At 45.3% G+C, this 13,716-nt stretch overlaps 1 protein-coding gene across 1 annotated transcript in view; it reads right to left on the bottom strand.

Moving 5' to 3' along the window:
* The window catches only part of LOXHD1 (lipoxygenase homology PLAT domains 1), a 121,597-nt gene extending 108,629 nt beyond the window's left edge, over positions 1-12,968 (bottom strand). The window contains exon 1 of the mRNA XM_085528198.1: positions 11,996-12,968. Coding sequence (XP_085384324.1) covers positions 11,996-12,434 — 439 coding nt within the window. The 5' untranslated portion in view covers positions 12,435-12,968. The remainder of the gene's footprint in view (positions 1-11,995) is intronic.
* Between the last annotated feature and the right edge of the window lie 748 nt (positions 12,969-13,716).

Consider the following 13,716-nt stretch of genomic DNA (forward strand, 5'->3'; position numbering starts at 1 on the left):
GAAAGTGGGCAGGAGAGGTAGAAAACCGGCATGGCTCAGCAAGGACCTGCTAAGAGAACTGAGAGTGAAGAAAGGGGTGTACAAGTTCTGGAAACAAGGCTGTGTCACCCGGGAAGAATACAGGGATGCCGTCCGAACTTGCAGATGTGGGATCAGGAAAGCCAAGGCGCAGGCAGAACTGAACTTGGCGAGGGATGTGAAAAACAACAAGAAAACCTTCTACAGGTACATTGGCCAGAAGAGACAGGCCAAAATGGGCGTGCCTACTTTGGTAAATTTAAAAGGAGAAATGGCTTCAACAGATGAAGAGAAAGCTGAGGTGCTGAATGAGTTCTTCACCTCGGTCTTCACTGGTGGCCAGGATTCTAGTCTTTTTCACGTCCCTAAGTCTTGCACCCCCATACCTCCATGTGGGGACCAAGGAGGTAAATCCCTCCCCACTGTAAGGGTAGAGCAAGTCCGAGAGTGCCTCCTTAGACTGAATGAGTATAAGTCTATGGGGCCAGATGGCGTGCATCCCAGGGTCCTGAAGGAGCTGGCTGAGGTGGTTGCTGAGCCGCTCTCCATCATATTTGAGAAGTCGTGGCTGTCAGGTGAGGTCCCAGATGATTGGAGGAAGGGTCATGTCACTCCCATTTACAAGAAGGGGAGCAGGGACGACCCGGGTAACTACAGGCCGGTGAGTCTCACCTCTGTGCCTGGGAAGATTATGGAACAGATCCTCCTGGACAACATGCTTGATCACATAAAGAACGAGCATGTGATCCGAGACAGCCAGCATGGCTTCACCAGGGGAAGGTCATGCTTAACTAATCTTGTGGCCTTCTATGATGGAGTGACGGCGTTGGTGGATGAAGGGAAGGCGACCGATGTCATTTACCTGGACCTGAGCAAGGCCTTTGACATGGTCCCCCATCACATCCTCATCTCCAAATTGGAGGGAGGTGGATTTGATGGGTGGACAACTAGATGGATAAGCAATTGGTTGAAAGGCCGCAGACAGAGGGTGGTGGTCAATGGCTCTATGTCCAGGTGGAGGCCGGTAACGAGCGGCGTCCCTCAAGGGTCTGTCTTGGGACCGGTGCTCTTTAACATCTTTATTAATGACATCGATGAGGGAATGGAGTGCACCCTTAGCAAGTTTGCTGACGACACCAAGCTGAGTGGTGCAGTCGATACGGTGGAGGGAACAGATGCCATTCAGAGGGACCTTGACAGGCTGGAAAGCTGGGCTCGGGTGAACCTAATGAGGTTCAACACGGCAAAGTGCAAGGTTTTGCACTTGGGCCGGAAGAACCCCAGGCACCTGTACAGGCTGGGAGGAGTGGACCTTGAGAGCAGCTCGGCAGAGAAAGACCTGGGGGTCCTGATAGATGAGAAACTTAACATGAGCCAGCAGTGCGCTCTGGCAGCCCGGAAAGCAAATGGGATCCTGGGCTCCATCAGGAGAGGGGTGGTCAGCAGGGATAGGGAGGTGATCGTCCCTCTCTACTCTGCTCTTGTGAGGCCCCATCTGGAGTACTGTGTCCAGGTGTGGAGCCCTCAGTACAAAAAAGATATGGAGATTTTGGAAAGGGTCCAGAGGAGGGCCACAAAGATGATCAGGGGGCTGGAGCACCTCCCCTATGAGGACAGGCTGAGGGAGTTGGGTTTGTTCAGCCTGGAGAAGAGAAGGTTGCGAGGTGACCTCATTGCAGCCTTTCAATACCTGAAGGGAACTTACTCCCAGGAGGGGAGTAAACTCTTCGAAAGGGCTGATAATAGCAGGACTAGGGGAAATGGTTTTAAGTTGAAGGAGGGAAGATTTAGGTTGGATGTTAGGGGAAAGTTCTTTACTAGAAGGGTGGTTAGGTCCTGGAACAGGCTGCCCAGTGAGGTTGTGGATGCCCCGTCCTTGGAGGTGTTCAAGACCAGGTTGGACGGGGCCCTGGGCAACCTGATCTAGTAAATGTGTATGTTTGGTGGCCCTGCTAGGCAGGGGGGTTGGAACTACATGATCCTTGAGGTCCCTTCCAACCCGGGTAATTCTGTGATTCTGTGATTCTGTGATTCTGTTTCTCCTCCCCTATTGTAATGTATGTGCATGTATTACATGTAACAGAGGAATTAATGCAAAGTGTTGGAGTAAAACTGTTGAGTCATTTTTCATTTATGTACACATCAAGGCAATGCACACTTCCCTGTTTGTGCTGGTAATACATTTGTATGAAGATAAGGAGTCACTACAGCCAGAAAGTTTACTTTTCAGATGTTCTGGAGATACTACCAAAGACCGAGTGGTAAATCAGGATGAGGATAAAGTAGGAAACTGCTTAAATTAGAGTATCAAAGCAATGTCAATTTACCTTTCTGAGCAGCAGATTGAGTGGTGACTTTATTACCCCACATCAGTATTTTCTTGGGAGAAGCACAAATAGAAAATAGACTTCTGCTCAAGTGGAGAAAGGCACAGCAAGGTCCAATGGCCAAAAGGTTGAAGCATTAAAACTACAAGCGGACATGCATTTCTTAAGCAGGATGATGAGTGAAGCTGGAACAAGGCTCAAGGTTTGTCAACAGGTTACCTTTCTGAAGGACACATCTTGGTTGGCTCAATGCAGAACAGAGAGCATGAAAATACAAAATCCTGCCTACAGCCAGACCAAGAATCCTGATGGTCGTTTTGCCTTTGGATCACACAGTAATCATCAGCTAATGGAACAACGTTAGGTTCAGACCTACAGGCTAAAGGATAACATTTTCAGCACTTCATCTTGCGCAGTGTGACTACGAAGCATATGGTTTCTCAGACTGAACACTGTAAAAATGTCCTTCTCCATGGGTGCATTAAAATTACGTGCTTTGTTAGGGTCCATTTTTTCCTCACTACATTACATATGAATTCAGAAGGAACAAAACAAACAAACCAAAACCCAAACAGGATATCGCAGACTTTGAGCATCATATTTTTTTTTTTTTCCCCAGTAGCACTCTTTCCCCAAGGGAAATTAAATCACCATTTTAACTGAAAGGCTTGGAGACAGAGTGCTAGAGCAAAACTGTGGCCATTCATGTACAACTGATTGGAAACAACTCCTCATTTCCAAGGGCTCTGTTGCGTTGAGAGGGAACAAAATACCACAGTGTTTTCCTAACTTCTCCTTTCCATGAATACAAATAGGACAGAAAGGAGGCAGTATCATAATAAATACAGTAAGTTATGATCAATGCTCAGCTATATTTTAAGAATGCCTGGCTGACATATTTTATGGATGGGCTCAGAAGAAGAGGAAATTTTTTTCACAGCTGTGCAAAAAAGAACACAATATCCACAATTTACACAAGTAATAGGTACAAAAAAATGTTTTCATTGTTCTTGTCAGCATTCACACACACTAATGGGCACTGCTTGGCATAGCACAGAAAGACAGCATAGTTGCATTAACTATGATGGGAGCAGGAATTGCAATCTACCTTGCCCTCATGATTCATTATGAATTACATCATGATTTTGTATCGTCTCTGCTTCGGAAGAATCTTTCATCATTAAGCTACAATATTGCTGTGCTCATTCATAGTGGCTTTGCGTGTCTAGTCATCTCAAAGCACATTATTTTCTGCTAGAAAGAAGCTCTGCAGAGAAGGACCTGTGTGTCCTGGTTGGTTATGAGCTAGGAGTGTGCCTTGTGGCTAAGAAAGCCATCCCATACCCTGGGATTCATTAAAAGGAATGTGTCCAGCAGGTGGAGAGATGTGATACTCTCCCTCTACTTTACCCTGGGGAGGCCACATCTGGAGTACTGTGTCCATTTATGGGATCCCCTGTTCAAGAAAGGCAGGGAAAAAAAGACAGAGATCTTCTAAATACAGTCCAGCAAAGGGCCACAAAGAGGCCTGGAACATCTTCCTTATGAGGAAAAGCTGAGAGACCTGGGGCTGTAGGTGACAGAGCACTGGAACAGGTAGTCCAAAGAGGATGTGGAATCTCCTTCTAAGGAGATATTCAAGACCTGCCTGAATTCTTTCCTGCTGTAGGGACCTTGCTTTAGCAGGGAGATGGACTAGATGGTCTCCAGAGGTTCTTTCCAACCCCTACATTTCAGTGATGTTACAACTACCCAAGGGTACAGAGGGAGCTGGGAGAGATGATTGCCAAGCCAGTTTCCATCATCTATCAGCCTTTCTGGTCAATTGGAGAGAAAGAGAGAAACAAATTTGCACATTACATTCACAACCTCCCATTCAGCATCCGTGCACCAGGGTGAGCAGGCAGCAGGTGGATGATCAGATCATGCTGGGAGCAGATCTGACTGTGGAGTTCAGATGTGCTGCAGCCCAAGTAGCACACATTGTTGCTGAGCATATGCTGCGGTTAGCAATGATTTAATTAACTGCGCACAGGGGAACAAAGCAGGGGCTGGGCTGGTGACACTAGTATGTCACCACACATCAGAAGTGCTATGGTGCATGCCTGGAAAAGGAAAGGAGCTTTGCCACCTCCTCTCCATCACTACAACTGTGTTGCCAGCTGTGCAAACAGATTATGTCACTGCTTTCCTGTGATGAGATGGGAGCAAGGCACGGGAATCCCTCTGGGGGAAGACAACAAAAGTTTAATGCTGCTACTGATGCTAGGTCTTACTGGGAAGTGGAGCTGAGATATGCAGCTTGTTTAGCTGCTTCCTCAAAGGAAAGCAGAGCCTGGAAGCTCTGCAGCCTATAAGCAGGATCGTTCATTTCCTTTGCATTTCTTTTACTTCTGATAAACCATTGATGGCTGATGATTGTGATCCTCACCTGCATCTCTGCAGCTGGAGGACTCACCCACCAGGTAGAAGAGGGATAACATTTTGTACAGCTCTTTTGCTGGGAGCAGCATCTGTGGCATAAGACAAGAGATGTAGACCAATGGTGTTTTGTTTTTTTACCACCTAAGTGTTTTGTTCATGAATAATTGTATGTTCTGGCTTTGTGATAACATGCCCAACCTCAGCAAACCCCAGGTGTGAACATCTTGTCCTTTCAGGGCGATAAAACTGAATCAGCTGAAAAGCTTGAAATCAGATTTCTGTGGAAGTCACACTTCTAACCAAGGGCAAAATCTGGGCAAGAAATATCATTTTTACTTCTTCAGTGCATCAGCTGTGAAGGGAAAGATTAAGAAAGGACAGAAGTTAAACATCCTTAGTGTAGTATCTGTTTCACCAGCTAGCTCTCTTCCCACTGAATCCCTTACTTTCTTTCTGGGAGCCTTTGCAGCCTTCCAAGCTCCTCCTCCATTTTTAGCTTCTATTTTCCACGTTCCTCTTCCCCACTGAGCAGGTCTGAATTCACTGCTGCTGTGGTTCTGTGGTTCTCCTCAGGAACGCAGGCTGTTTCCACTTTGCCACTATGGTACAAACCTGCCAGCCCCTAAAGCCCTCCACCAATGGAAAATATTCACCTAAGTTCTATAGAATTTCCCAACTCATTTTTAACAGGGTCACTGCCTACATAAGTTTGACCACCTGCTGATTCACCCTTCCTATCCATTACCTGCAGCAGTCTCACGTGGAATGCATGCTTGTTATTGAGGAAGGTTTTCAAGAAGTAACAAAAGCAATAATCCACTTGTTGTTACAAAATAGGTTAAAAAAACCCATCAACGTAGTGAAGTACAAAGTTTGCTGTTTTCCCATTATTTGACACTGATGCTCACTGCCAGTTCAGGATGTCTCCTGGGACAGTTGCGTGGCCCAACAGCTAATGACAAATTATAGCAAAGGATTTCAGATGGGAGCAAGGTTTTGGTGTATCACTCCAAATTTGGCTGTATCCTGCTATTTAGACTTCTGCTTGACAGAAGCAATCACTGAATGCAAATATAGAGCATCCATAGGGATTTTATGGTTACTGCTGAAGTTTCCAAGTACATTCACAAAATCTTCCTCCTCCCCTTCTAATGTATGGGATGTCAGTATTAAGGACTTTGCTTCTGGCTGTCTAACAGAGGTGTAATGGGGAACCACTGATCTTCTCAAAGAGTTCTGCTCTTGAAGAGGAGTACAGGAGGACCATTCCCACCACACTGGCATCTCCTTCACAAGGCCAGTAGAGGCAAGGGAGCACACTTGTATATTGGTGCTTTTGACTGGCAAACCATCTCACTCCTAAGATCAGTGTAAGTATTTTGAGTGCCACGACATGGCCAGGTTACAGTAATCTATAGCATCTTGCCTGGGAATGCTTGATTTTCAGGCTAGTCTCCAAACCTTGCTTTTCTCCCAATAGGCCAGGCAAAGACAATATAAAGCTTTTATTATAGCAGCTGATTCCAAATATTATCTCAATCAATTGGAATTTGGTTCACTTATCTCATCTGGTAGACACTGAACCCCCAGCTGACTGCACTCTTTGGCTCTCTGGCATTAAGTCTTCAGAAACTAGTAGAAGTTTCAGCAAGCCAAGCAGAGCAGATTTGCTATGGACTGCAAACCCATTACTGCTTTTCATGGGCACACTCGAGAGTAAAAATGGAAATAATCGACACTGGATTTTTCTGAAAGTAAGCACTGAAAACCAGTCATTTCAAGCACAAGATACAGACAGCATAAAATCAGTATCAGGTTACGCTGCAGTGTTACTGGAAGAACTTACATCTGTTTCCCTGTCTTGCAGAAAGAGCTTATGCTATTCACTCGTCCATTCAACAGCCAGAATAGAAAAACACTTGTGTCAGAATGGTTGCTAAAATTACTGGAAAGCTTGGCAAGCAGAGGCTGAGATCCTCTAGCAAGGAAGCATTCAGAAATCCCTGCGATCCATAAGGAGGGAATTTCTTAAGGGCAGAAGACTGTTTTAGTTCTGATTCTCACAACATGGAATTGCTAAGTACCAATGATGGCCATGACTGCAAATTCCCTTGGGTCACATTCTCACACAGGGAAGCTCTAACAACTGAGGTGGATGTTATGATGGTACCTCACCTTTGTCCAGCAACAGGAATGCTTGAAATACTTGGAAGATTTTAACATCTGTGCTGGCCATTGCAGGTTGGGGTTGCCCTCTTTGCACATGGGCCCACTGGTTAATATCGTTGTGGCCTCAACAAGTGACATTCCTTCACCCGATGTGAAGATGAACCTCCGAAGTCAGCTCATTTGATTTTATCACACCACACTTTGAGCAATAATCTCATCACAAACAAAATGAGTCAAATTCTTCTCCTGTTCTCTCTGGGGCAAATCCTGACTGACTCCATTGACACGAACACAATGACTTTGGGTTCACATTGGCAAAAATGTGAACAGATTTAGGCCTCACACACTATGAGAGTGCTTGCTTATAAAAGCTCCAGCAAAAGCAGCTTTTGAGTCTGGTACGGATGCCAAATTAATTATTCAAAGCAAAAGATGGGAATTTTTTCCATGACTATTTGAGCCAGTTGCATACTGTTATCCATTTTTTCCCATTCAAAGATTATATAAAGGATTGTGAAATTAATAGCATCTTGCATTTTGAGGCACTTTGTGGCCACGAATTAATGAAGTTTCCTGCAAACTTACCACTAGCACAAACAGCATTATCTTCAGCTCTGAAACATCACTTTCCTCTTAGAATTTAAATCCAAAGCTGAGTGCTGTCCCACCAGTTCCCACAGGCAGAGGAGCTGTAGTTTGGAGCTTGTTATGCTTCATCAGCTATTGCAAAATCAACGTTTCATTCTCCTGCGCTGTAGGAAGCCAGACTTGATTCATCTGGTGCTCCAGCTATCACTTAAAAGTGCTTTTGCCTTCCTACCTCCAGAAAAAAAACACACCACACATCTCTGTTCTTTGCTGGAACAGCAAAATAGAATTAGCTCAGCGATCAACATCTTTGTTATTCAAGTTTAAATTGTGCTGGAGGAAAACACTGTGCCTCGGGGGAGAGAAATATGTGAGAGAAAAACCCATTCTGTCTCTTTCATTATCTTTGGAGGCAGGGAGGGCTGGCCAGGACATGGGTTTTCTCTGAACCATGACTGAGGACAGCAGTGGAAAATAACGCTGCCTAGATAAAACATAATATGGATTTTATCTGTTAGGCAAAGTTGAACTGCATCTGCAGAGTGCAAGGGAAGCGCTTCTCCACTACTTGTCCCTTTTATTCAGGACCAGGTCCTGACAACAGACCCACTTTCTTCTTGCTGTCCAGGCAGCAGGACAACTGAGACCAAGAAGCGCTCCCCTCATTTCCAGCTCTGCTCCCCAACACCCTGAATGTAGCAGGAAGGGTAGTTCCACAAGAGCTCCTTTTTAATGTCTCCCCTGGCCCAGAGGCACTGGAGGATTGGATGCTGCACCTTCCAGCTGGTGTTGATGCTTTGAATAAGGAGGTGCTGGAACCTGCCAGCAGCTTGTTGTAAATACAAGCAGCATGTGTTACCTATATTTACAAGCACATTGTTAGCTGTCATTATGAATTAATCATAATACTTCGACTTAATCATTCATGAAAGACAGTTGCTATTCTCCAAACAGCACTTAAAAAATATAAATACATATTAAAAAAACATAAAACAAGAAACTCTCGAGTTGGTAGAAATGATGGCTTTCCCACCACTGAACCATTGCTTTGTGACATCTGCACAATGAGACTTGCAATGCATATGAATCCATCAGCAACACCCACAGTTAATTTGCATGCTCTTCTCAGGTATTACCACAGACAGATGAACCACCCCACGTGGGGCTGCACAGGGTCTCATCGCACCTGGAATGAAATTTAGCTTGCTTTGGTTCTCTCCCTGCTTTGTGCCTTACACCACAGTTTTCTTCTTGGGCTTTTCATCCAGATTGGGATAATTCTGCCTTTTTAATAGCTGAGTGTCCAGATAATAGTCCAAGGGGGAGGATGAAAGGGCTGGTGGGATATAAGGGTTGGTGGGAACGCATCTAGACTTGAATGCATCATTCTGTGTACATAGGCTTCCCACTGACTTTTTGCTCAGATTCCCTTCAGCAAGTCCTCTCCAGTAATGTCCAAAAAGCCAAATATTCCACCTAAACAGCACCCACAGATAACAAAGGTTATGAAAGTGAACTGGTCACACTGTTTGCATTTGCAGTACTTCAGGGGAGATGAGAACAGCAGTGCTTGCAAGCTGCAGCTCTGGAGCTGGTGGTTTTACAGCTTGCACATCAGCTGCATGGGGCAACTGGCACCCACAGCTGCTCCTCTGTGCTGTTTTGGGGCTGTCAGCTGGGCAAAGCCATCCCAATGCATTGTACACATGTGACAGGGGTGGGTTCTGCATATGCTTTGGGCTGCTCTTGTGCTGGGGAAACAAGTGCCAATGGGTGCACAGTGGGTGCAGGCACAGATGAGGAGACTCTGAAACTGCTGATCCTCACAGAGGAATGTGGTACATCTCTGGCTCTGAATATAGCATAGGGAGAGCCAGATATCGCGCAGCACTTGCTTTCCTCCTCCATTCTGCTCCTAGATTAAAGAGAACTCAGCAATAAACTTTGTGTGTCCTGAACGCTTCTCCTGTGTAACCCTTCGGTCACTGAAGGAGCAGAATGTGATGGATATAACACAATGAAATGGATGGTGCACAGCAGGAAGAAGGATGATCAGCTCGTGTGTCTGCTCACAAATCAACACTGGCCATTCCACTTCCCAACACCATTTAAGATAATGTGCTGAATAAAATATAAGTATCTAGATGGTGACCAGCACAACAGGTCTAAATGCAAAGCTTCCAAGAGATGAGGAAAACCTTCTATAGAGTTTGCTGCTCTATGGGGATGAAGCACGATCCTTAAATTCTGTTGAAAACGTGTGGTAGAAGAAACTTGGCAAATACTTAATAATCATCCTGGTTTACAGTAGGAACTCAGGAATGGACAAGAGCTGCAGTTTTCTTAGAAATGCCTGCTGTCTGCTATGATTTCCACACTGACACCCAGTCGCTTTATATCTTTTGTTTTCCTGTCTCCAGGAGCTGGATTCCCCTTGTTCCTCAGTCATCAGTTGATTGTTACAAAGGTGGAGGGAATCCCTTCTCCTGCTTGCTAATGCAGTGAGATAAAGGGGACATCAGATGACACAGACACCATCAGCTCTCTGCTCATAAAACATTTACATCTCCCGTCTTCTTAGAACAAAAGGAGTTAAGGACTGAAATTCATGTCTACTGGATATTCACCAGTGCCAAAGGCAGCCAAAATCTCCAGGGCTTTGGAGAAGCTTTTGCAGTGGTTACACGTTTCTCAGGAGCTGACCAAAATCAGTTCCTTCAGCTCTTTGGAAGGAAAATTGTGGCAACCTCCAGGACCAAGTCAGGAAAAAGCAGAAATTTACTTTGATTAATAATGCAAAATCAACAGCGCTGTGCTTGGAAAAAGGGAATAGCCTCAAGAAGAAAACAGCAGCTGGTACCTCCTGGGATCATTGAGGTTGGAGGAGACCTCCAAGACCCCCAAGCCCAACCCCAACCCTTACCACCATGTCCCAACCCACTGCCTGTGTTTCCAGCTGCCACATCTCCATGGTTCCTGAACACCTCCAGGGACAAAGACTCCACCACCTCAGCCACAAGTTGAAGGAGTCCTGATTAAAGTAACAACCACCCATTAACTGCTGGGACTTTGTCCACATGAAAAGCTTCTTGGGATTCCTGAGGCTGTTACGATAATAAATGTTGAAGGTTATGCCTTAGGTTTTTTATTTCTGATGGAGCCTGTGAGAATCCAATCCCTGTCTGGTTCCCTTTTCAGTGTTTTCAGCCACAAGCTATTACTTTCCCAGCAGAAATTGTTAACAGAGTAGGATGAAGACCATGGAGAAATAGTTAGAAATAATTTGCTGGAACTTCTCTTTTCACAGAGTGCAAGCTGTTCTTCCTCCACTATAAAAAGAATGTAAAATAAAATAATGGTGGTATGAGGAGAGAACTTCTCTTCCCTCAAAGAGCCATCACTAATGAGGCAAGCTATGTGTATGGCCTGAACAGCCATTGGAGATGTTGGATCATTTCTCTTTTCCCTGAACAGCCATACGGCACGCTATGGAACTCATCAGTTTGAGTTAACCTATAACCACGCCACTGGTGTGAGGCACACTCAGTTCTTTGAATTACCATGCACAAGATTGATTATTACACTAATTAACCAACAGGGAAACCCATCTAGGAAGGTAAGCATCTTGCCCCAGATGCACCAAGATCCAATTGCATGGGGAATGGGCAGTCGGTGTCACCCCCCAGCAGCCCATTACCCCTTTGCTGCCCACCCCTGATCAGGAGATGATCCTGCTGTGCTTGGGAGCACCACGGTGCCCCCTACCCAGGGCTTTCCCTAATTATGGGGCCATACCATGACTCATTACTTCTTGCCTTGCTCATTCCTTGCTTCTCGACCCCAGAACATCAGGTTTGCTTTAGGAGGATTACTAACTGCCATCCAGTAGGTAAAATGCTCAAGTGCAGCCTTTTGCCAGGAGTTATCTACACACAGCCTGGCTGATGGGTACAACCTTTCTCCAGACCACAGTCTTCAAACAAAACGGACCATATCACCTAAACCCTAATTCACTGCACAACACACCATAAAGCACTCAGTGCACGTGGGATAATAATTGTACAGGCACAACATTCAGATTTAGATGTGATTAGCAGCAATTCTCCACCTTACTTGGTTACTCACAACAGCCAGAGGGACCATGCGCTGGATCTCATGTTGTTACATCAGTCCTAAGCACCCCACTGCCTTCCCAGTCTGATTGCTGAGACCACCAACATTCCCCTGCTGCAAATGCATGAGCAGGAGCGTGTGCCTTGGCCATGTACCCTGCTTACACAGGGGAGTCTGACTGCTGATCCAGCTTCCCAATAGCACCACCATATAAGTAATATTAATATATGTATATATATATAATATACAATTAATATTCTCAACAAAGGAAAGACAAGAGCCTGCATTCCCAGGAAGAGCCCCAGGCTGGATATCTGAAGTGTACAAGGGAGGAAATGGGAAACGATGGAGCTGACCTTTCTTTTTGTTGTACTCATCCTCTGTTGCGTTGGAGGAGTCTGAATGATAGTCACGGAGCTCCTGTTCATACAGCTCCAGGAAATTGTCCTCTTTCTTTCCCTTCTTGGACTTGTCACCTTTCTTTTTCTTCTTTTCTTTGCTTTTTTTGCCTTTTTTCTTCTTTTTCTTTCTGCGCTCATAGTCATCCTCCTCCTCACTGCTGTAATCTTTTCTCTTGGATTTCTTCTTCTTCTTTTTCTTCTTCTTCACTTCCTCATCATCCTCTGAGTCCTCAGACTTTGATTTCTTTTTGCTCTTTTTCTGCTGGCTTTCCTCTTCCCCATCTTCTTCCACTGCCTCCTCCACTACGTCTTCCACCACCTCCTCATTCTCTTCTTCCTCTTCTTCCTCTTCCTCCTCCTCTTCTTCTGCCTTATTCTTTTTGGTCTCTTTCATGGCATTGTTTTTCACCCCTGCACTTTAAACAATGGACCAGGATTCCCACAACTTAAATTCTGCCACCTCTCCTGGTGACTTTACCTATTACCAAAGTCCTTAACACTCCTCCCTCTGCCTGGGGTTGGGCTGCTCTTGTTTCAGCGTCCTCTCTTGTCCACGTCTCACTGTCTGTCCATCTGTCCTGGAGTCCTTTCCAACCCAACAGCTCACCTCCTGACTTCTGCCTTCCTTCACTTCCTTGATTAAGGCACTTTCCCCTTTCTTTCCTTCTATCTCTCTCCGTATTTGGATGTTCTCCTTTTTTGCTATTATGATTTATTCATTGGGCTGAGCTGAGACCATTCTCCTGTTTTCAGTGTTGCTCAAGGTCAGTTGACAGACTGACTCTACCGTATCAGTACACGCTATTCACAGTAGTTGCTCTTTGGAAAATGGATTGGATGAGGACACATGGTCCAGTTTGCTTCTCCTCTCCGTGTGCCAGCAAGAGCACAGGCACTCCTCCTCCTCCCAACCTGTAGCAGCTTCAGAACCCTCATGAAAATTTACTCAAGGTTGTCATGTGGTTATAAGGCAGATGGGCAGGTGAAAAAGGAGACCCATCGAGCAACTACACCACACTGGTCTGCATTTCCTCTCCATTATTCATAGTGTCAGGATCGCCTTACTGACAACAGAGGTCTCAGCTTTACATAGATTTTTTGTGACCAGAAATCATGAACATCTCCAGGATCTCTGTCAGGAGACCTCCATAGCATCAGCAGCTGATTCCTGCACCCATCTGCTAGAAATGAAGCCATACCTCCAGCCAAATGAAAAGTCAGCGTTCAATAAAATAAATACAACACGTGGAAGAAGAAAACGCTGCACAGATTTCACATAAGTTGTCCTTAAAATGGCCCCTTTTTGCCCACCAAAGAGAAACAAAGCTCAGATTAATAAGTGAACACAAGCATAGGAATCTGGTATTTCTCATGTGCAAACACTGAGGTGAGAGAGATGGAGGAAAGGAAAAACGAATGATGCTCAACATGATGCTGTGGATGGCCCATCCCTGGAGAACCCAAGTTCTGTCTGGATGTGGCTCTGAGCACCTGATGGAGCTGTGGGTGCCCCTGTTCAATGCATCGGATGACCTTTAAGAGTCCATTCCGACTCAAATAATTCTATGATTCTATGATGGTTGGAAGGACATTGGAGCACAATTCATCCCAGAACCTGAGGACATCGGCATCAAGTTCATCCAACATCTAACACACACAGTAGGGGTTGGTGTGCA

The sequence above is a fragment of the Coturnix japonica genome, chromosome Z (assembly GCF_054131305.1).
Source record: "Coturnix japonica strain WE chromosome Z, WE-NBRP24, whole genome shotgun sequence".
NCBI lineage: Eukaryota > Metazoa > Chordata > Aves > Galliformes > Phasianidae > Coturnix > Coturnix japonica.